At 55.8% G+C, this 19,484-nt stretch overlaps 2 protein-coding genes across 5 annotated transcripts; both read right to left on the bottom strand.

Moving 5' to 3' along the window:
• Nucleotides 1-1,472: 1,472 nt before the first annotated feature.
• On the bottom strand, nt 1,473-7,251 carry TGFB1I1 (transforming growth factor beta 1 induced transcript 1). 3 transcript variants are annotated; one of them, XM_023655570.2, is made up of 11 exons: nt 6,806-7,251; nt 5,487-5,602; nt 5,308-5,360; nt 5,067-5,209; nt 4,787-4,874; nt 4,564-4,669; nt 4,252-4,446; nt 3,174-3,347; nt 2,826-2,907; nt 2,375-2,523; nt 1,473-2,152 (listed from the first exon to the last, which is right to left on the bottom strand). In XM_023655570.2, the coding sequence occupies exons 1-11, from the start codon at nt 6,816-6,818 to the stop codon at nt 1,886-1,888; spliced, it is 1,386 nt and encodes a 461-aa protein (XP_023511338.1). In that variant the 5' UTR covers nt 6,819-7,251; the 3' UTR covers nt 1,473-1,885. The 3 variants fall into 3 exon arrangements, with proteins under 3 accessions (XP_023511338.1, XP_070087946.1, XP_023511339.1); XM_070231845.1 differs by having other exon boundaries at nt 5,487-5,702; nt 6,806-6,858; XM_023655571.2 differs by having other exon boundaries at nt 5,832-6,816.
• Nucleotides 7,252-8,699: 1,448 nt separating this feature from the next.
• On the bottom strand, nt 8,700-16,572 carry ARMC5 (armadillo repeat containing 5). Of its 2 annotated transcripts, none has more exons than XM_001915369.5 (6): nt 14,643-16,572; nt 13,163-13,270; nt 12,272-13,058; nt 10,704-11,209; nt 9,883-10,015; nt 8,700-9,780 (listed from the first exon to the last, which is right to left on the bottom strand). In XM_001915369.5, the coding sequence occupies exons 1-6, from the start codon at nt 15,118-15,120 to the stop codon at nt 8,970-8,972; spliced, it is 2,823 nt and encodes a 940-aa protein (XP_001915404.4). In that variant the 5' UTR covers nt 15,121-16,572; the 3' UTR covers nt 8,700-8,969. The 2 variants fall into 2 exon arrangements, with proteins under 2 accessions (XP_001915404.4, XP_023511341.2); XM_023655573.2 differs by having other exon boundaries at nt 14,311-14,644.
• Between the last annotated feature and the right edge of the window lie 2,912 nt (nt 16,573-19,484).

The raw sequence follows: 19,484 nt of genomic DNA on the forward strand, positions 1-19,484 counted from the left end.
ACAAGCAACAAATAAACCCCCATTTGCAGTACTAATAAGTGCTATGAAGAGACAGGGGAGGTGTTGTGGGTGGAAACAAAGGGGAAGAGCCAGCTTTAGCTAGGCCATTACTTCATCACACGTCACTTCATCACATTTCGTCATCTGTTTCCCCTACTAGTCTTCAGCTCCATGAGGGAAAGAAGCATGTCTGCTTGGTTCCCTATGGTCTCCCCAGCACCTGGCATGGAGCCTGCCACAGTGCCTGCTCAAGAAACACTTGGTGGGGGGCTGGCCCCGTGGCCGAGTGGTTAAGTTCACGTGCTCCGCTTTGGCGGCCCAGGGTTTCGCCGGTTCGGATCCTGGGTGCGGACATGGCACCGCTCATCAGGCCACAGTGAGGCAGCATCCCACATGCCACAACTAGAAGGGTCCACAACTAAAATATACAACTATGTGCTGGGGGGATTTGGGGAGAAGAAGCAGGAAAAAAGAAAAAAAAAGATTGGCAACAGTTGTTAGCTCAGGTGCCAATCTTTAAAAAAAAGAGAAAGAAACACTTGGTGAATGAATGAACCAAGATTGGAGATGGCCAATTTGGGCATCCTCAAGACAGGGAGGTGGTTACAAGCAAGGGGATGGACAGCATTGCCCAGGGAGAATATGAGGAAAGGGAAGAGCAGGAGGCCTGGGAAGACCCAGGGGAAGGAGCCTCAGAGAGGAAAGGATCCGGGGGTCAGCCTGAGGCAAGGGCAGAGAACACCTCACCTTTGTCTCTTGCCCACTTATGCTCTCCTTGGCTGCCAGCTCCTCCTCAGGCTGGAAGGGCCTCTGAGGTTCCATCATTTCCAGCCTCAAGAGCCCATATGTTTTGGATCCAGGAATCCAGGTCCCCTCCCTAGGGAACTGCACAGTCCAAGGTGAATGTTCTGGGACTCAGAAAGGCCCCTGGGGCTTGTGGATTCACATGGAGCCTGAATTTCTCCACACCTAAAACCTCCTGGTCCCACCCTTCTCTGCTAGGGCTTAGCTCAGGTGTCACATCCTCCAGAAAGGCTTCCTTGACTCCCAATCTAAGTTAGAAGCCTCTTTCTGGCTCCTACAGCCCCAGTGCTTCCCTCACTCACTCCCTTGACCACCCCGAGTGTCATCCTCTGCCTAGGGGAGATGTTATGAGTCAATACTAGTAAGAAGGAAGCTGTGCCTTAGTGCCCAGATGCAAAGTGAGGGGACTGGGGACAAGAAGGTTCAGAGGGGCCCAGCTTGAGCTCCTGTCCTGGCTCCCCACTATCTGTACAACCCTGTGCAGGTCGCTGCCCTTTCCAACCTCAGGCTCATCTGATATGTGAAGGACATCCTGCAAGGGCTGAGGCTGCAGGTCCGGTTCTGGCCACACAGTGGTGGCCCAGATCCCACCAAGGCCAGAGCCAGCACAAGGAGCAGGGCGTCCCGACGCAAGGCTGACTCGCACAGTCAAAGACACAGCACCAGTGTGACGTGGAATGTATTTTATGTAGGTAGAAAAAAGTGCAAAGAACAGTGAGGGAGTGGAGAGAGGGACGTCCTGGCCTGGCCTCTGATTGGTCGGAATTGCAAGGGTCCTCCTCCAGTAGGGAGGCTCCCTCAACAGGGGGAATAAAGTGAAGAGCTCAGGCGGCATCGCTCGTCAGACTACGACCCACTTTGGGGGCATGTGGCCTTGGGATTGGCCTGGCCTTTTCTGAAGTTTCCCACGGAGACCGTATAGTACCGTACCTTAGGGGCGGGTCTCTCCAGTGGGTAGGGCCTTAAACAGCCCGGTCGGAGAGAATCCCAAGCTCAAAGAGCAAGGCCTCGGGGTCTGGAGAACAGGGTCTTTTCGGGAAGGGCGGGGCCTTTGGGGCCTTGGTCTCCCAAAGGGGCGTGGTCAGCCGAAGAGCTTGAGGAAGCAGGGCTGGCAGTAGGGCTTGCCGGCGCGCTCCTGGAAGGAGCCCTTGGTGAGCGGGCGCAGGCAAAAGGTGCAGGTGAAGTGGTCCGGGTGGAAGCGGCGGCCCAGGGCCGACACGCAACGGCCGGTCACCGGGAGGCCACACGTGGCGCACAGCGAACCGCGCCGCGCGTGGAAATGGTTCTCGCACAGCGGGCGGCCCTCGTGCTCGAAAAAGCTGCCTCCCGAGAAGGGCGCAAAGCATTCCTGGGGAAGGTCGGCCGCGAAAGGATGGGTCAGCGGCCAAACCCCGGACCAGATAACTAACTTTACGAGCTGAATAGCCCACTGTGACCCCCCGCAACCCCACCCAGACGCGAAGCCTCGCCTCCAGGAGCCCCCTACCCTGAATAATCGCCCCGCCCCAGCCTCCTACTTCCGCCCCCCGTTGGCCCACCCCTCCCAGGCTCCGCCCCCACCGCAGCGCACCCTGCAGACGAAACAGTCTGGGTGCCAGAGCGCGCTGAGAGCCGAGATGTAGTTATCCAGAATGGGGCTCTGGCAGCCCTGGCAGCGCGGGGCGAACAGCTGCAGGAAGTCCCGGCGGCAGTAGGGGCGGCCCTCGCGCTCGTGAAAACCTAGAGGCGGGAACCGAGTGGGCGGAAAGAAAAGAGTGCGAGGTCCCACCGAGGACCTACAAGAGCTGAGACTGTGGGGCCAGAGGAGGGGCAGTCAGCGTGAGCAGTAGGTAGTGAGGGACAGTGCCTGGAGTAGGGGCAGAGCGGGAGGGGATGGGATAGGAACCCATGACAGGGAGAGGGTGGGGCCAGAAGAAAGCAGGAGAAAATTCCCGGCCCAGAGGGCTTCGGAGGTCGTAGAGGGCTGGGCCAAAGGGGACGGGGCGGGATGTCGAGTAGACTGGCGGCTTTCAAGCTCTCACCCTCATCTCCGAAGGGCTCCCCGCAACTGACGCAGCAGAAGTGCTCCGGGTGCCAGTGAGTGCCCAAGGCAGTAACCATCTTCTATGGAGAACGAAAGGAGACACTCAGTGTGGCCCTCCATCGCTTCTTCCCTCCCTCTCCCTCCCTGAACCTAGGTGAGTGGGTTGAAGTATGAGTTTAAGGCCCTGGAGATCTCACAAGGAACCTGGGAGTAAAAGGGAGAGGTGGAGTCCAAAAGGCCACGGAGAGGCCAAGGGGCAGGGCTGGGGAGGGATGGGGGGCTGTGAGTGGATGAGGCCCATCCCACAGTGAGACAGAGGTGGGGCTTGTGGGCCGGCAGGGCTCACGTGTCTGATGGGTTGATTGCAGAGGCCACATCGTGGGGAGAAGCGCTCAAAGTAGCACTCGGGGCAGAAGGGGGCTCCATCCTTCTCGAAGAAGCTGCTGCCTCCCAGGGCCAGGGAACAGCCACCGCAAACGAAGTGCTCAGGGTGCCAAGCGCGGCCCAGCGCCGTCACCACCTGCGAGTTTGGAGTGAGGCCCAGGGTCAGAGTGGCCCTCAAGCTGCCATGTGCCCAGTGACCTAAGGTTTACAAGGCACATTTCAAGTCTTTTTTTTTTCTTTTTACCTTTTGACCCTCTTTACCCATTTCTCCCACCTCCCTACCCAAGTCTTATCTCTCTGAGAGATCAGGATGAAGAATCTAATAATCAAGTCAGTGTATAAGTGCCTAAGGCCCACAATACTTTTAGGAACCCAGGAAAATGTAATTTCTTTTAAAATCAGAAGGAAAAAATGAGCTAGAAGAAAATGATTTACTATTTAATAATATATTCATCTTTACACCAATACAGTCATAATTCACAATTTTTAGTATTTTTTTATAATGGAGGAAGGGATCCATGAAGGCAAAAGTACCTATAGCCCACAAAAGTCATAAGGCCACTCTGCTTTGATGAGCTTGGAAATTCTGGGATAGGAGCAGGCACTTTATCTAGCAAGAGGATCTAGATCAACCACTGAGCATGCCTGTTGTCAATAACATCTGCTTAGTCAATAAGCCAAAAGCCAGAGCTCCCAGACCAGACTCTGGTGGAGGAGAAATGGTCTGTGTGGGTGCCTGAGAGATGGTGGGCAGCGCCAGTGAGGCTTTTGTGAAGATTAAATGAGATGGGGGTTTGTAAAGGAGCTAGCACAGTGCCTGCACACAGTAAGACCGCAATAAATGGGAACTGGGTTGGAATTCTCACCCTGCTACTTATTGCTGTGTAACTCAGAACTTCAGTTTCCCCATCCATAAACTATAAATAACAATAATACCCTCTTCCCAGAGTTATTTATTAAAAGGGAACAGCACAAAGGCTAGCTTTCAATAAAGATGGGTCCATGAGTCTCTACCTCCCTACTCTCAGGGCTCCACTTACTTGCCCAGCAATGGGTTTATTGCAGGAGCCACAGAGGCCCTTGGCCTGGGTGGGAACGCCACGGCGGCTGAGGTCCGACTGCAGCAGCCCCAGCATGGTGTCTAGGCTGCCCTTGCTAGTTGGCCCTGGTGGGGATTGGGAGCCCTCATTCACGGAGCTTGGCACTGTTGGCTGGGTTGGCCCAGAGGCTGAAAGCTGCAGCAGGGAGGACATGAGAGTTGAATCAGCAAGGCAGCAGAGGTGGAAGGGTCTAAGATGGATTGGGAAGCCACAAATCCACACTGGCCCACCCCCCTGCCTGACTTGACTCACGTGGTTCTGGACCCGGAAGTCAGAGAGTGAGGCCATCAGTCTATCCAGCTCCAGAGTGGCCGAGGTAGCCGAAGCCTTTGGGAGAAGAGGGGATGGGCTGGGAGGGCTGTGAAGAATAAAACTCGTGTCAGCTCAGAGCCTCCTAGAGTAATACTCCCTCCAGTAACTCAGGCATCCAAGACTGATCGCCTCTCTCCCAGTGCTGCCACTATACTAAACTCACAGGCTGGGCCTTTTCTTGTCATCAGATTGGTCCTCCTTCTGCTCCTCTGCAGCCTCCTTGCTAGATGGGAACTGAGACATTATTTCATCTGCAGAGAGGAGAGAAGGGCACTGGATGTGAGGCCAGGCTCTACCCCGCCCCCCCCCCCCCCCCCCCCCCCCCCCCCCAGTTAAGGCTTGTGTCCCTTTAGCTGCTACTCTGCGAAGTCTATAGCCCTTAGTCTCTGCCCTGCCTTGCCCTGCCCCCATCCCATCAGGGCCCGTGTCAGTAACCCTGGTACCTGTGATGTTGAACTGAGTAGCATTAAGTTCCTGAAGCAGTCGGTCTAGCTCACAGAGCCCTGTGCCCAAGACACCGCTGGAAGAGGAGAACGGAGGGGCCGCAGGGGCTGCAGGCTTCGGGGACCGAGGCTTGCATACCGTACTGGGAAACAGGGTAGGAGCCTGGGTTCAGGGGTGGGGAATCCAAGCCTCCTCTGAGTTTCAGTTGGCTTTCCCATCCCCACTTCCCAGGCCCCTCACCTGTACAGATGGTCCTTGTCTCCAGAGGCTCCTGAAGACTCTCCAGACCCCATCTACAGAGAGAAGGACACGTGTGTGGGATGATAGGCCTGTACTTTGCCCCACTCAGGCCCAGATCTCCCTAGCCCTGGCCCAGCCTGGCCCTCATGGTTGCCCCTGCCCTCAGCATCTGATCTCACCTGTGGCTGGTGGCCATAGGGCAAGGGAGACTTGAGGGGCTCTGGGGGCCGCTCTTTTGGAGCTCCTGACCTTGGCATGTGTGAGGTGGTAGTCTCCAGGTCAGAGAGCAGGGCATCTGCAGGGAGAGGCCGTCAGGATGAGAGGTTGAGAGGTCAAGGTTAGGGCAGATACAGAGCCTTAAGAGATCAAAGGCTAAGGGTTCCAAGTGGGTGTATCTGAGGAGGACCAAAGCCAGAATTAAAAGTAGAGGTCAAGAATCAGAAGGAAACACAAGGCCTGACCAAGTCGGAGAAGTGGAAGGGCAGCAACCAATATTTATGAACAGAACATCCCAAATGGCTCACCTCAGCCTCCTCTTTCTTTTATTCCCGGAATCTTCCCTAATGCAGTCAAAATTCTCTTTACTCCAGCCAAATTTGGCTCTACCCCAAATTGCTCAATTGGCTGTATGCCTGGCACCCAACCTAAATAGGCCGGCACAGTCCTGGCCCACCTCCAGGCCACACTTGGTCCCACCCTATGCACCTTATTGGTGAGTCTTCTGGGACCTGCTTTCTGATTGGCTTATTCTTCACAGTACCGGTGCCCGTTACCCCTACTGAGCAGCACCCCCTACTGCAGGGTGCTGGAACACCTTCTGTCCCATGGAGGCTCAGCCTTCTAGCCCCAGTCCCAACACACAGGGAAGATGTGATGAGTGGGTCCTCCTTCCTGCCGGAAGACACCCGCCCCGTCCCCAGATCTGGATCCGTTGAACCCTGTCCCTTCCAGAACCTAGAACTCCCTACCCCTTTACTCCTCATGTCTCAGCACCATGGTGGAACCCTTAACTCCCCAGCATCTTGGCCCTCCCCACCTATTATTCCCTTTCTGCCCCAAAGACCTGACCCCTACCATACTTAGGGGCCCTTAACTCCTTCCCAAAACTCTGGGGCAGGCCTGTTTTCTTCTTCAGAACTTGATGTCACATTCTCCCTTCCCGTCTACTTTTCCAGTCCCTGAACCCAAGACCCCTTTAACCCCTCCCTTCCCAGAGCGGATGAGCCCAGGAGCCCACAGGCACTGCATCTCCCTGCCCATCCCGTCCGCAGCCAGTGACGGAGGAGCGGAGTGAGGGAAGAAGGGAGGGAGCGGCCGGCCCGGGAAAGGCAGGAAGGGAGAGGCAGGAAGGGGGACGTGGAGTCGAAAAGGAGGCGCGGGCAGAGAAGCAAGGAGACAGGAGGCAGGGATGGGGAGTGCGAGGGGGCTCCAGGATGGGGAAGGGAGTTGGCAGGCGGTGATGAGGGGCTGGGGACAAGGGGACCCGGGCCCCACTCACCCAGGTCCTCCATGGCGGGGCGCGGGCGGATCGCGTGGGGCGAGCAGAGCAGGGCGGGGGCCGTGTCCGGTGGGGGCGGGGGGCGGGGGACGTCCGGGAGCTGGAGGCCTGGCCGTGACCATGTAAGGAAGCCGGGACCCGCTGGGATGGGGCTGGGGGGGGGGGGGGTGCGGGGGGAGCAAAGAACGGGAGAACCCGGGGTGGGGGCGTGTAAGGAGGGAAGGCCACGGCCCAGCCTGCCTGCCTGCCGCGGAGGCGGCCACACCCCAGCCCTGGCTTCAGCTGCAGGGAGCCCCAGGCAGCCCGAGCCAGCCAGAGAAGTGGCTCTTCCAGACTAAGCCCAGGATCCTCTGCCCAGTGAGACTCTTAGACACAGACTGAGGCCCCCAAGCAGACACCTCCCAAATCTAGCACCCTGAGTTCTAGACAGAGCCCTCCTCCCACCCAGGCCCATCCTGAGAGACTTGCCCCAGGCAGAATTTTTGGGTTGGAGGCAGGAGTGATGTTCTAAAGATCAGTCAGACCCCAGGTTCAGAGAACTTTCCTTAAAGACCCTGACAGACAAGTACATGAACAGAGATCCCAAAAAACACAATACTAAAGAATCTCTGAGATGGAGACGGACACAATGAACCCTCCCACAGACTCTAAGCCAGGACGTTCTCTCCAGGACTTGGAAACAGACATACAGACACAGATAAACCGAAACCCAGGCCCAAGCCCTGTGCAGGCTCAGAAAACACTCCCAGGCAGCCAGACCCCAGCCAGCCTTCAAGACAAAACCCTTCCTCAACAGTAAGGCAACCCAGACCCATTCGAAAAGAGCATTGTCTCAAGATACTGATGAACACAGGGAAGGAAGCAAGACACAGACTCCAATCACAGAGGAACAAGAGGCCTGCCCTGGGCTGAGACACTGAGAAATCAAGGTAGAAACAAGATACTCTAGAGATAGGTATGGACAGACACCATAGTGCTGCAGCCACTGGACTGAGTCTCAACCCAGACCTGAGTCCAGATATGAGTACTGGAATGAGGGTCTCAACCCAGCAGCAAATCAGAACAATCTGGAGAGCTTTTTAAAAACACTGATGCAGGGTACCTTCCCCTCAGTTCACTTCAATCAGAAAGGGCCCAGGCATCAGTTTATTTTTTAAAAGCTCTCTAGGTGGTTCTAATACACAACCTAAGAACAGAGACCTGGACTCACAGAGGCACAGAGACAAGTGTCAACATTAGCACCCTAGAAGCTAACTGGCAGGCCCAGTCTAGGCACTCTCCTCAAAGTCAGCCTGCCACCTGAGTGGTCAGTGATCTGGGAGCCAGGTGATAGAGACCCTGCCTTGGAGACCAAAGCAAGATGAGCCCTTCCTTCACCTGAATGCCAGCCCAGGGCCTTCGCTCTGTCTGGGCAGAACTAAGATGGGCCTCAGGGACTCTAGGAACACAGCAGGTCTTCCCTCAGGAAAACAGCAGGACACTTGGTCCCAAGAGATGAAAAGTGAACCAGAGACTGAAGGCCCAAGATGGGTGAAGGGCACTCAGAAAACAGTAATGCCAAGGCCCTGGACATACATCTCCACACTCATAGCATCCTCTCAGCACATTCTTTCAGCCCTGACCAAGGTCTATGTGTCCAGTGGGGTGGCTGTGTGAGCAATGAAGTTGTGTGGGCAGGAAGCAGGCTTCCCCTGGGGCCCAAAACCACATCCTAGGGAGAAGCCTGAGAACTCTACTCTACCCTGGGTCTCCAGGAAGCACTGCATAATTACTTATTAAACTCCTACATGCCAAGGGTGGCCTATATTGGGACACAGAGACCTGGATAAGACCTGCTTGATGGATGAAGGGGTGAGGGGACTTCCACAGGAAAGTAAGCAGAGACACCACACAATCCAACTCCAAAGTTTTTAATCCCAACTCCAGAAGGCTGGCCCAGGCCAGGTGCCTGGAGCCCTGGGCTGTTCTCCATCTCATGGCCCCAGACTCTGGCTTTGGCTTCTCACTCCTGAGTCTTCAGACCATCATCCTGGAGTCTAGTTCCATCCTCTCATCGGTCCTCGATGGTGACTCCTTCTGTTCAGCCTTCTCTCATGCTACTCTGAGGGAGGCCTCCTTCATAGCCAGCTCATCCTTGGGTCCCCTCCCGGTGAACATCAACAGCCTAGGGTGGGACCTTTGCTCCTAATTCAACCCCCATCACCACAGCCAGTAAAGCCTCAGTCAGGGGCCCTGCCTCCTCACCTGCTGCCTCCACAAGCCCCACTAGGGCCAGGGCCCTCTTCCGAGGGCACTGCCCCGGCCCCAGCGTCCAGCGGGCACAGTGGGCAGCCAGCCGGGGCCGGCCCAAGCGAAATACTTCACCCACTGACTCTGGTCCACCCTGGGGTCCTAAGTGGATACGGCCCACAGCCTCTTCCAGCTCCTCCTCCAGCCCAGGCAACAGGAAACGGCCAGCAGCCTCCAGTGCCTCCTCAGCCCCTGAGCCTAGCAGGGGCTGGCCCGGTGGGGGAATGGGCCCTAGGGCAGCTCCACAGCCCCGGCAGCCATGCAAGTGATGCAGGATAGGCCAGGCCGCGCTGGGTGACAGGCCTCGAAGTGGGACGAGGTCCATCTGGGCTTCTGCAAAACTGCCAGCTAGCAGCGCCCGGAAGAAAGGGGAGGCAGTAGCTGAGGCAGCTCGCTGGGCAGGGAGCTGTAGGCCTGAGTCCAGTAGGAAGTGTAGGTCAGGGGCTGGGATGGGGGCTGGGCCCAGCAAAGGTTCATAGAGGCAAGGGGAGGGTGGGCCTAGGTCTAAGGGGACTGCAGGAGGGAGGGCTGGGCTCACAGTGGGGGATACCAAGCCTTGGAGGCAGGAAAGGGAGTCCGCAGCAAAGAAGAGAAAGAGTGGATGCGGAGCTGGCCGAGTTAGTGCTGAGAGGAGGAGACGGAGGCCGCCCTGGTCCAGAAGTAGCCGGCGCCACAGAGAGGGCTTCCTTTGGGGAGAAAGAGAATCTTTGAGAAGGTAGAAAAGGGTAGGACCAGGAAACAGCAACCTTGCTCCCCTGACCCCTGCAAGACACCCACATCCCCCTTACCGACAGATGAAGGGCAGGGTCAGTGCGCAGGCCACACGGTCCTCAGGGCTCCCAGAGAGCAGCAGGTGAGTGAGGGCACCCACTCCAAAGGGCGATTCGGCCTGAACGGTCAGGTTCTGCAGCAGCATCTCACCTGCAGGGATGGGCATAACAGGTCAGGTTGGGAGCTAGTGTCCAAGACTGGGGTTAGATGAGCAAGACAGGCCTCTGGGCCCCTGAAAGGAAGGAGGGTAAAACCTCAGGGCAAGAAATCACAGTATGGAAGAAGGTGATGACTGCAGGCCCTTGGAGGGATGGAGTGTGGATGCTAGGAACTGGAGGTGAAGGGCAAGAACAGGAACTGGGATGGTCAGGGAGTGAGTCTGGGCCTTGAAGGACTGAAACAGGGCACAGAAAACAGGGCAGTCCCTAGCAGTGTTAGAAATGGTGGTGTCTTGGGGAAGACATGGTACCTGAGCCTGAGTTTACAAGTCAGTGTGCCCAGTGGGGAAGTAGTCAGGAAAATGCAGAACCAAGAATCAATTGGGTAAGGAAATGCAGACAGGCATGATTCTAAGTTGTTGGGGCCAAGCTTGATGTCGGGGGTATCTGGACCCCAACTCTGGGGCAGGGGATGGAGCAGAACTCTGCATGCTGGGATGGTGGAACAAAAGGGAATCCCTATCCTCCTCCCCCCAGTGGCTGAGGTTGCCTGGATGGTGGGACGGGGAGGGAAGTGAGAGAACGGGTGGCAGTAAGCTGTAAGGCCAGGTTCTGAGCCCACTGGAGGCATGAGAATGGGATGGGGCCATGCATGTGGGTGGAGAGGCATGGGGACACACCCAGCTCCCGATGCTGGCTGCTGCGATCAGGCCGGGTACCCAGCTCAGGCCAGTCGTCCGGGGCAACGCCAAGCACGAGCCAGGCGCGCAGTAGTGCTGCACCATAGCTGCGCACAAAGGCCTCAAGGCAGGCGGGGTTGCATGTGAGGCGTGCCAGGATGCGCAGTGCACGAGGGCTCGGTGGGCCCGGCGCACCCGTAACATAAGCCAGCAGGCCACACAGGGCCGGACCAGTCACCAGTGCCCCACTTGGGTCAGGAGCCTGGGAGAAGCGTGACAGCAGCAGGAGCGCTGGCCCCTCACGGCCCCAAGGTTCCTCAGCAGCGGCAGGGCTGCGGCCTGGTGTGCGCAGTGTGCGAGGTGTCCGCAGCAAGGTCGGGCCTGGGGCAGGGCTGGCTGGCTCAGCCGCTTCCGGTGGTGGTGGTGGCTGTGGACATCGCTCAGGGGACCAGTCAGGGGAGATGTCTCCTGGGCCTGCAGCGTAGCCCTCGGAGATCAGCCATGACCTGTGGGAGGGAAGAAAAAGGAGACTGAACCCAGAGCCAAAGCAAGGGAGCAGGGCCAAAAGAATGGTCATGCAAAAGGAGATGACTGAAGGCAGGGAGAGGAGGTGGGCCGAAGGGGAGATGGGAGCAAAGAGAGGTTGGGGAAAACCCCAACTCATTCAGCTATTACTGAACTTATTATGTGCCAACCCCCATTTTAGTTGCTGAGGAGAAGCAAAGAACAAAATAAAAATTTCCATCCTCCTAGAGTTTATACTCTGGTGAGGGGAAACAGACAAAATCAATAAGGAAATCATAAGGTATGCTAGTGTGGAGTCAGTGAGGGGTGAAGTGGTACTAAGGAGAAAAGTAAAAGGGAACAGAAGAGAGCTGGGAGAGGCGAGATTTGCCATTTTAAATAGGGTAATAATGGTGGCCTCCACCAAGAAGGTAAGATCTAATCAAGGCACACAGGAGGAAGAGCGCTCTAGGCAGAGGAACAGCAACCCAAGAGGCCCTGAGATGGTACCTACCTGTCATGTTCAAAAACTAGCTGGGAGGCCCACGTGCAAGAGTATAGTGGGCGCCAGGGAGAGTGGTAGGAGATGAAGTCAGAGAGTTCACAGGAAGGCTGACATTTATTGAGCACTGCTTAGTGCCAAGGTGAGGTGTAAAGTACCCTCATTTAATCTTTACGACTCTATCGAGTAGGTATGTATTATTAGCCTCCATTTTATACAGAAGGAATAAGAAGCTCAGAGAAGTTAATTAACTTTCCCATGATGACTCAGCTTGTAGGTGGTAGCAGAACAAGAACTGAGACTCCAGAGCATACCATCATAACTAGTGCCCATACCACATTCCAGTGAACCTGTCTGGGTCTCAAAGTTCAGAGGTGCTGGGGTAGACCCAGGGGAGAGGAGGTGTGTTTAATGGGGACTACAAGATGGTCAGGTCTGGGGAGAACAAGAAATCAGGAGTCAGAGCCAATCAAAGTCTTACTGAGACAGAATGAGGGTGAGGGTAGTGAAGAGGGCTGGCGCAGACATAAACCCCAGCCCACAGCATCAGGTGGGGACGCACCTGAGGCTTCGGAAGCTTCCCGCCTCTGCCCGCTCAGGGGTCCGCTCCTCAGGAAAGTCCCAGGAAGCAGCTTCTCTTCCCTCTTCTTCCTCATCACCAGCCTCACCACAGAGCTGCCCAGCCAAGAGAGGTACAAGTCCCAGAGCCTGTAGCCGACCTAGGGCCCCAGTATCATAGAGGAAGCCCACGAGGGCGGCCACGACACGAGGGTGCCAGGCGCTGGCACGAGGGTCCCGCAGCAGGCCCATCAGCAGCTCCAAACCACCAGCGTCCCGCAGCCGGGCCCGGTTGATGGCCTCCCGGCACAGCAGACACACAGCTCGCACCAAGGGCTGCTGAGAGGCTGGGCTAGCCCCAGTGGAGCCCCGGCGCCGCCGGAGCTCACCCAGTAGCACTTCCACACCACCAGCATTGCCCAGTGCAGGCCGTACCAGGCCCTGGGCACACAGGTTGGCAAGGATCAGGATAGTTGCCTCCCGTACCGCCCTTTTGGGGTGGGAGGCCAGGCTGACCAGTGGGCCTAGTCCCCCACCCAGACTTAGCTGCTCAGCACAGGCCCGGGAGCAGCCTCGACTCAGCTCCAGGAGGGCACGGACTAGGGCCAAGGTCAGCGCAGGGTCTGGGGCAGCAGCCAGAAGCTCAGCCAGCGGGCGCACTGCTCCCTGCTGTGCCAGGGCCAGGCGGTGCTGGGGTGAGTCTGCCAGGTTGCGGAGGGTGCGAACCACACTCTGCAGGCACTGGGAGTCCTGGCAGGCTGTCAGGCTCTCAACGAGCAGGGGAACAGCACCTGGAGAGGGAAGGGGAAGACAGAGTGAGTGAGGACACACACCCAAGCCCCGCCCCCACCCCAAGACCTAGCTAACTCCACCCTCACCCTCATGGCCTTCTCACCAGCAGAATGAATGTCCCCACAGCTCTCAGGTTCCATGGCTAAGTTCCCCAGAGCACGAGCTGTTCGGTTCTGGATGCTGTCTGTCTTCACACACTGAAGAATAGTCACTGCAAGGAAGTTTGGCCTCTTGAGGATTCTACCCTTCTTGTCCCTCTCATTAATCACCTCAAGAATGTGGCCTGAGGGGGTCAGGCAAGGCCTCCAGAAGAGGCTTGCTGGGTCTGGAAGGCTAAATATGTGGGTATTTACTAGAAGGATGGTGGACGGAGGTACTACAGGGCATTTCAGGTTTGGTAGCAGCCTTTGAAAAGGCCCAGAGGTGAGATCCATTGTCTGTGCTATGACCTCATGAAGGGCCTCAAATGCTTGAACGTGAAGGGGTCAGGACTTGAACGTGAAGGCACTGAGAGACACACAGGGTTTTAAGAATGGGAGTGATGTGATACAATCTGGCAGTTATGGAAAGCATGGATGATAGGGGAAAAGAATAAGGCAGGGGAAGCAGCAAGGAGGCTGTTGCAATAGTCCAGGTGAGAAAGGACAAGGGCTTGAACCAAGTCAGCTACCAGCACAGCTCAGCACATGGGTACCAGTCTCTGGGCACATGATGGAAGAAGGGATATAAGTGGATGGATTCAAGAGAGATTTAAATTGCAGAATGGTGACTGAATGATAGGGGTTATAAACTAATAAGAAAACCTATAATTTACTAAGGACTTACTAATGTGCCAAGCCTTTTGTCAAAAACATTACGGTCCAGAGGCATTTTATGGAAATGAAAAATACATTAATGTTTGATTTTATCCAAAAGATTAAGATTTCGTCAAAACTGGCATAACTTCACAACTGGCAGGCAACGATGTGTAAACTGTGTTCACAACGTTGCCACTAGGAGGCGCCACTTTAGCTGGTAAACAGAAAAGCTTGCTATCTTTTGTTAGGATTTGTTCTTATGGTGCTAGTTTTAAATAATTCCAAGTACCCAGTCCCTGCTTAGGTTGCGTCCTATATTTGTATTTTATTTTCTCCCTACTCCAACTTTGCGAGGTAGCTATTATTATCCGTTTTTACAAAGATTCCTAGCCTCAGAGGGGTGTGACTGCACGGCCCACTTTCTGAACCTTCTCACTTCTGAACACCTTCTCACCTCCAGCTCATCAAATGGGAGCCCTGCACAGGACCGGACACACGGGTAAGAGTCATCTAAAAGTCACCAAATAACCCTTTGTGAGGGAGATGCCCGACAAACAATACCCAAGAAATGACTAATTATCTGATCTGGGAAGGCTCGGGAATAATCTATAAAGAAAACAGCAACGTCACAGGTTGTGACGGCTCCAGAGGTGGCGGGGCGCTGTGCCGTCATAAAGCACAAGTTCTCCCAGGCTACGACACAAAGAACTCAAGACACCGCCCAAGCCCACACAAGCAGCGAGCAGCGCGTGGGATCCTTCTAGGAAATGAGGGCGGAGCACTTACCCAAAGGGCCAATGCCTCCGAGTCTGCGCACTTCAGCCCGGCACGCCCCCTCCGTACAACAGTTGGCTAGGATGCTGAGCGCCAAGTCCAGGGTCTTGCGCAGGCGCGCTGGCGGCGAAGGCGTCGACGGCGACGCAGCGGAGGGGGCAGGGCCCGACGAGGGGGCGGGGGCAGCAGAAGCCGCTGACTCGACCGATGAGGGGGCGGAGCCGGGGCCGGCCTGGGATAGGGCGGGACCCGCGGCAGCCGCTCGCCGTAGCAGCGCGAGAAGGGGGCGGAGCCCGCCGCGTGCCCGGAAGCGCTCGATTCCCCCCGCTGCCTTGACGTGGCGCGTGCGGAGGGCTAAGAGCGCACGGCCCAAGGGTGTCTCGTTTGTAGCTGTGTCCTTTCCCCCACCTACGCCCTCCCCAGCGGCCGCCGTGAGCTGCGCGAGGCAGAACGAGAGCGAGTCCGTAGGGGTTGGTTTCGCAGCCGCCATCTTGGCTCAGGCCTAAGGCTCCGCCCCACTTCTCGCCGCTCATCCAGGGGAGCGGAACTGGAAGAGAGGGGCGTGGCCAGGCTCCTCCTCTCTGACGCATTTTGAATGGTGCCACCGCAGTTATTATGCAAGTCGGAAGTTGTAGTTCTCGATGCTGGTGCTCCGACTTTTGCATGGTTGCAGAAAGCACGTCATGAGTAGTGGTTATCTAATCGCTGTGCGAGCCCAGGAGGCGCGTGCGAAGCATGCTGGGATATATAGTCCACGCCAAGCCTAACACGCCTAGCTTAGGATGGGTCAGAAACTCCCAGGGTACTCGGAATGGGCTCGTGCCTTTGGAGAACACAGACATCCGACCATGAAGTCTCAGTACCGTGCTGCTCCGGGTAACTTGGGTACTCTGTCCCCAGCGTGTCCTCGGCAGCGACCGCCTTTTCCTTCAGGCTCGCTTCGCCGTCCCCCAGCGGTGGCCAGGTCACCGAAGACCGCGCTGACGGACTCAGAACCCGGAGCCAGGTCGAAAGTATCAAGTTCCTGACAATAGCCGCAGATAGGGAGCTCCTGCTGGCCAGGTGAATGAGAGGGTTAAACCTACCGAGACTGTTCGCTGCCACTTCCTAGAGGGGCACGGGCTAGTGGATATTTCCGTTTCCGGTGCTGGATGCTTGGGTCCCGAGTGTCTCCTGCTGTCCCTCGGCTTGTCAGCTAAGTGGCTGGCGTCTAGGAAACCAGGCGCACTTCACCGCGATTGAGTTGGCGGCGCCAGCGCGGGAGTGCTCAGACCGGGCGGAGCCGTGGGGGAACTGGACGTCAGGATCCCAGGGATCCCCGAGGTCTGCCCTCGATTGTGGAGTTGTTCCACCTGAGCGGCCCTTCCTGGTGTGGCCGGGGCAGCCAGCCGACCGGGAAATGTTGCTAGGCCTGCAATAGCTATGTAGCTCAGGCTCTGGCCCTGGGGAGGAAGAATCTCCTGCCAGAATCAACTGTTCTGCAATTCCCAAAGCCCTCGAGTGCCGGGAGTGCGGACTGACTGCAGCCTACTTCCCTGACCTCATTCACCACCAAAGCAGCCACGCGGGTGACAAGCCCTATTGCTGGTGAAACGGAAGATGAGGAGGTTAAAATTTCCCCGGATTAGAGTGAAACTGTATTTTGTACCCGCAAGGTTAAGATGGAAAACAAAGAAACCAAAGTTTCTGAGCTTGCCTTACAGAACAGCAGAAGGACCACTGATAAGAGAGTAGCTTGCTGTCAGCGCCTGCCTGGCTAAGCATCTGGCAGGAGCATTGAGAAGCTAGAATGACCAATTGTAAACATTAGCCACATGCTCCCCCTCACCTACCTAAAACCCCAATAAGAAACCCTTGCTGGTAGCTTTTTGAGAAGTTCGGGATTGCAGCGTTAGCTGGCGGTTTTCCTTGCTCAGCGCTCGGCAATAAAATTCCTACTTTGTTCTACTACACTTGGTGTCAGAGATTGGCTTGCTGCGTGATGGGTGAGCAAACTGACTTCAGGTTCTATATCATTATCCAGAGTATGGCAAAAGCGCCCGATGTGGCTCAAATTTGCTTAAGCACCAGGTACACGCTGGAGAGAAACCATACGCCTGCCCTGAGTGTGGCAGTTGCTTCAGCCTCAGCTCCACTCTCATCCAACACCCTGGCTCCCACTCAGGCCTCCAGCCCCACAAGTGCCTGGAGTGCAGGGAGGCTCTTGGCCACAGCTCAGACCTGGTTAAAGACCAACGGTACATACACGTGAGCAGCCCTACACCTGTGCTGAGTGTGGTAAGACTTTCAGTGTTAGCTCCAACCTGATCCAGCCAGCACACACACAGGTGGGAAGCCCTGCCACTGTGGGGACTGCAGCAAGAGCTTCTGCCTTAGCTCCAACCTGTTGCAGCACCAGTGCTAGCACGTGGGTGAGAAGCCCTTTAAGTGCCCCAGTTGCACCAAGTTTTGTAGACAGTTCAAATCTGCTACAGCACCAACACACTCACATGGGCCAGAAGCCTTGCCCTTGCAGTGAGCTTGGCAAAAACTTCAGCTGGAGCTCCCCACCTGCTTGTCCACCAGGTGGCTCACAGCAGTGAGAAGCCCTATGTCTGCTTGCAGTGGGGCAAGGCCTTTGCCCACAACTCCAACCTGGGCCAGCAGGAGCAGACACACCAGAGTGGCAGGCAGCTCCTGCTTTCATCCCTGGCTTTCAGCCCAAACTTCAGCTCTGACTTTGGTCCAGTCCTCAAGGAGCCTGAGGGGACCAGCATCTCTAAGCAAACCTCTTTTCTGCTCCTCTAGCTGGGGCTGCTGATTTGTAGGCTGAATCAGGGAACTCCAGGCTGGAGGAATCAGAACAGTAGAGCTGAGATCACTGCCTTCAAAGAACCTTCCCACATAAGAGAGCTTATAGGCCTGTTCTCTGAGGCCCTAGAGACAGAACTCGGGCTGGAGGGAGAGTTTTTGGATGGCAGGCGCTGTCTAGCATTGGTCCAGCTGCTTCCAGTTGTAGGACACCTTTGGCAGCTGCTGAACAGATCTCTTCACAGGCCTAGGGAGTGATGGGTTAATCAAACCAAGAGCAACAACTACCTCATCCCAGGGGAATGGGACCAGACACCAGGCACACCCCTTTGTTGAATGCACTGGGGTGGGTAGGGTCCTAGCCTCCTGAGGAGACCATAGGGAAGGCTGTGTTCTGGCAGAAGGACCAGAGAATTTGTAATTGGGACTATTATGTGAGCTCTAGGGTGTATGACCCCTTTAAAAGAGAACTGTCTTTACAGGGTGAAGCTAGGGCTGGTGGGGCCCAGGGCCAAAGCAAAGGACCAGGAGATCTGTCTGTTGAGTTCAGGGCGTGCTTTGTGGCATTCCTAGGCAGGGGGAAAAGGCCCAATATTTGTCATTTACCCCTTCCTTCTTTAGCCGCTTCCCTCAGAGGTTCCCCAGGCTCATTCTCTGATCCCCCAAAGGAGGAAGAAATGATGAAGATTCACTTGTTCCTGGACATTGGGGACTGAACGTGGCCCTTTTGCCTGGGCATTGGGGAGGGCTGCCCAAACAAATGTATTCCTGTTGGAAAAACTTTGAGTATATAGGAGCCAGAGGGATGCTTCCCAGAGCACTACATACTCTGTGCTCAGAGCCGCGTCCAAGCTGTGAGGCCCTTCTGTTTCCTCCCCATAGCTGTCTGTGTTCCTAGGGTGAGGCACAGACTGGAGCCCTTGTGAGGCTGAGGAGGCCTAGTGCCCACCTCTGTGGGACTGTCCCTTCCACCATTAACCCCGTGGATCTGGCACCCTACCCCCAAATTTCGCCTTTTGTCAGGCTTGCTGTGTCGAGAAAGAACCATAACCACATAGAATAGGGCCTAAAGGGAAGAAATGTGAAGTAACCCCTCTCTCAGCTTCCGGCACAGAGTATCCAGGCTTGTCTCTTCCTAGCTGTATGACCTAGGACAGGTCTACCTCTTCCAAGCTTCAGTTTCTTCATCTGTAAAACAGGGATGGCAATGGCTCCCTCACAAAATTGTGAGGATTCCATGAGATCCCTTACATGACACATCTGGCTCAAGAGAGTGACTCTGTAAACCTCTGTTCCCCTCTCTTCCTCAAGTCTAGAGCCCTTTCACTGGTGATGTCAGTCAGCAAGCACCGTGCAGCTCACATTCTAGATCCTCCCTAAGGTTCCAGAAGTGAGCGAGACAGCCCCAGTACTGGGGTAGCCTGGTGTCATGAAGGAGCTGGACTCAGGACCAGTAACATAGAATGCATGATGCTGGCAGTGGAGAAAGGGCCTCACCTGGAGCAAGCCTGAAAGGCTTCACTGAGGTGATATCTAACGAATAGCACTTGTCTCCTCAAGCTGGGAACAAGAAATGCCCCTGGGCAGGGTTCTTGCCGGGTTCCCCTCAACAGCACTTCAAAGAGGACAAGCCAGAGTCTCTGTTGGAGGCCTGAGCCCAGCACATGCACAGTAGGCATTCAATAAATCGTTGCTTGATCAGGTCCTGTTTATACTGCTTACCAGTGTTGGGCCTCAGCTTCCTTAGAGCTGTATTGTGTACTCTGCAAAATCTGTAACTGCATACAGATATCAAGTACATAAGGAAGGTGGCCTGGGAGGAGGATTTGTTTGCAAGATCCCATTCAGAGAACTGGCAACTAATTTCTCACATTAAGACCAGTATCCCCGGGCCCCATCTCCTCTCAAATTGCAGAAACATGTCCTGCCCAGAGCAGAGGCAGGCCAGACCTTGGAAGCAGGAGGGATGGGCTTAATCCGACAGGTGTTTATCAGGCATTCGCTGTGCCCTGAGCCGGGAGGAGAAGCAGCCGCACTGCCCAAGTGCACGACTAATGCTTAGGC

This window comes from Equus caballus, chromosome 13, assembly GCF_041296265.1.
Source record: "Equus caballus isolate H_3958 breed thoroughbred chromosome 13, TB-T2T, whole genome shotgun sequence".
NCBI lineage: Eukaryota > Metazoa > Chordata > Mammalia > Perissodactyla > Equidae > Equus > Equus caballus.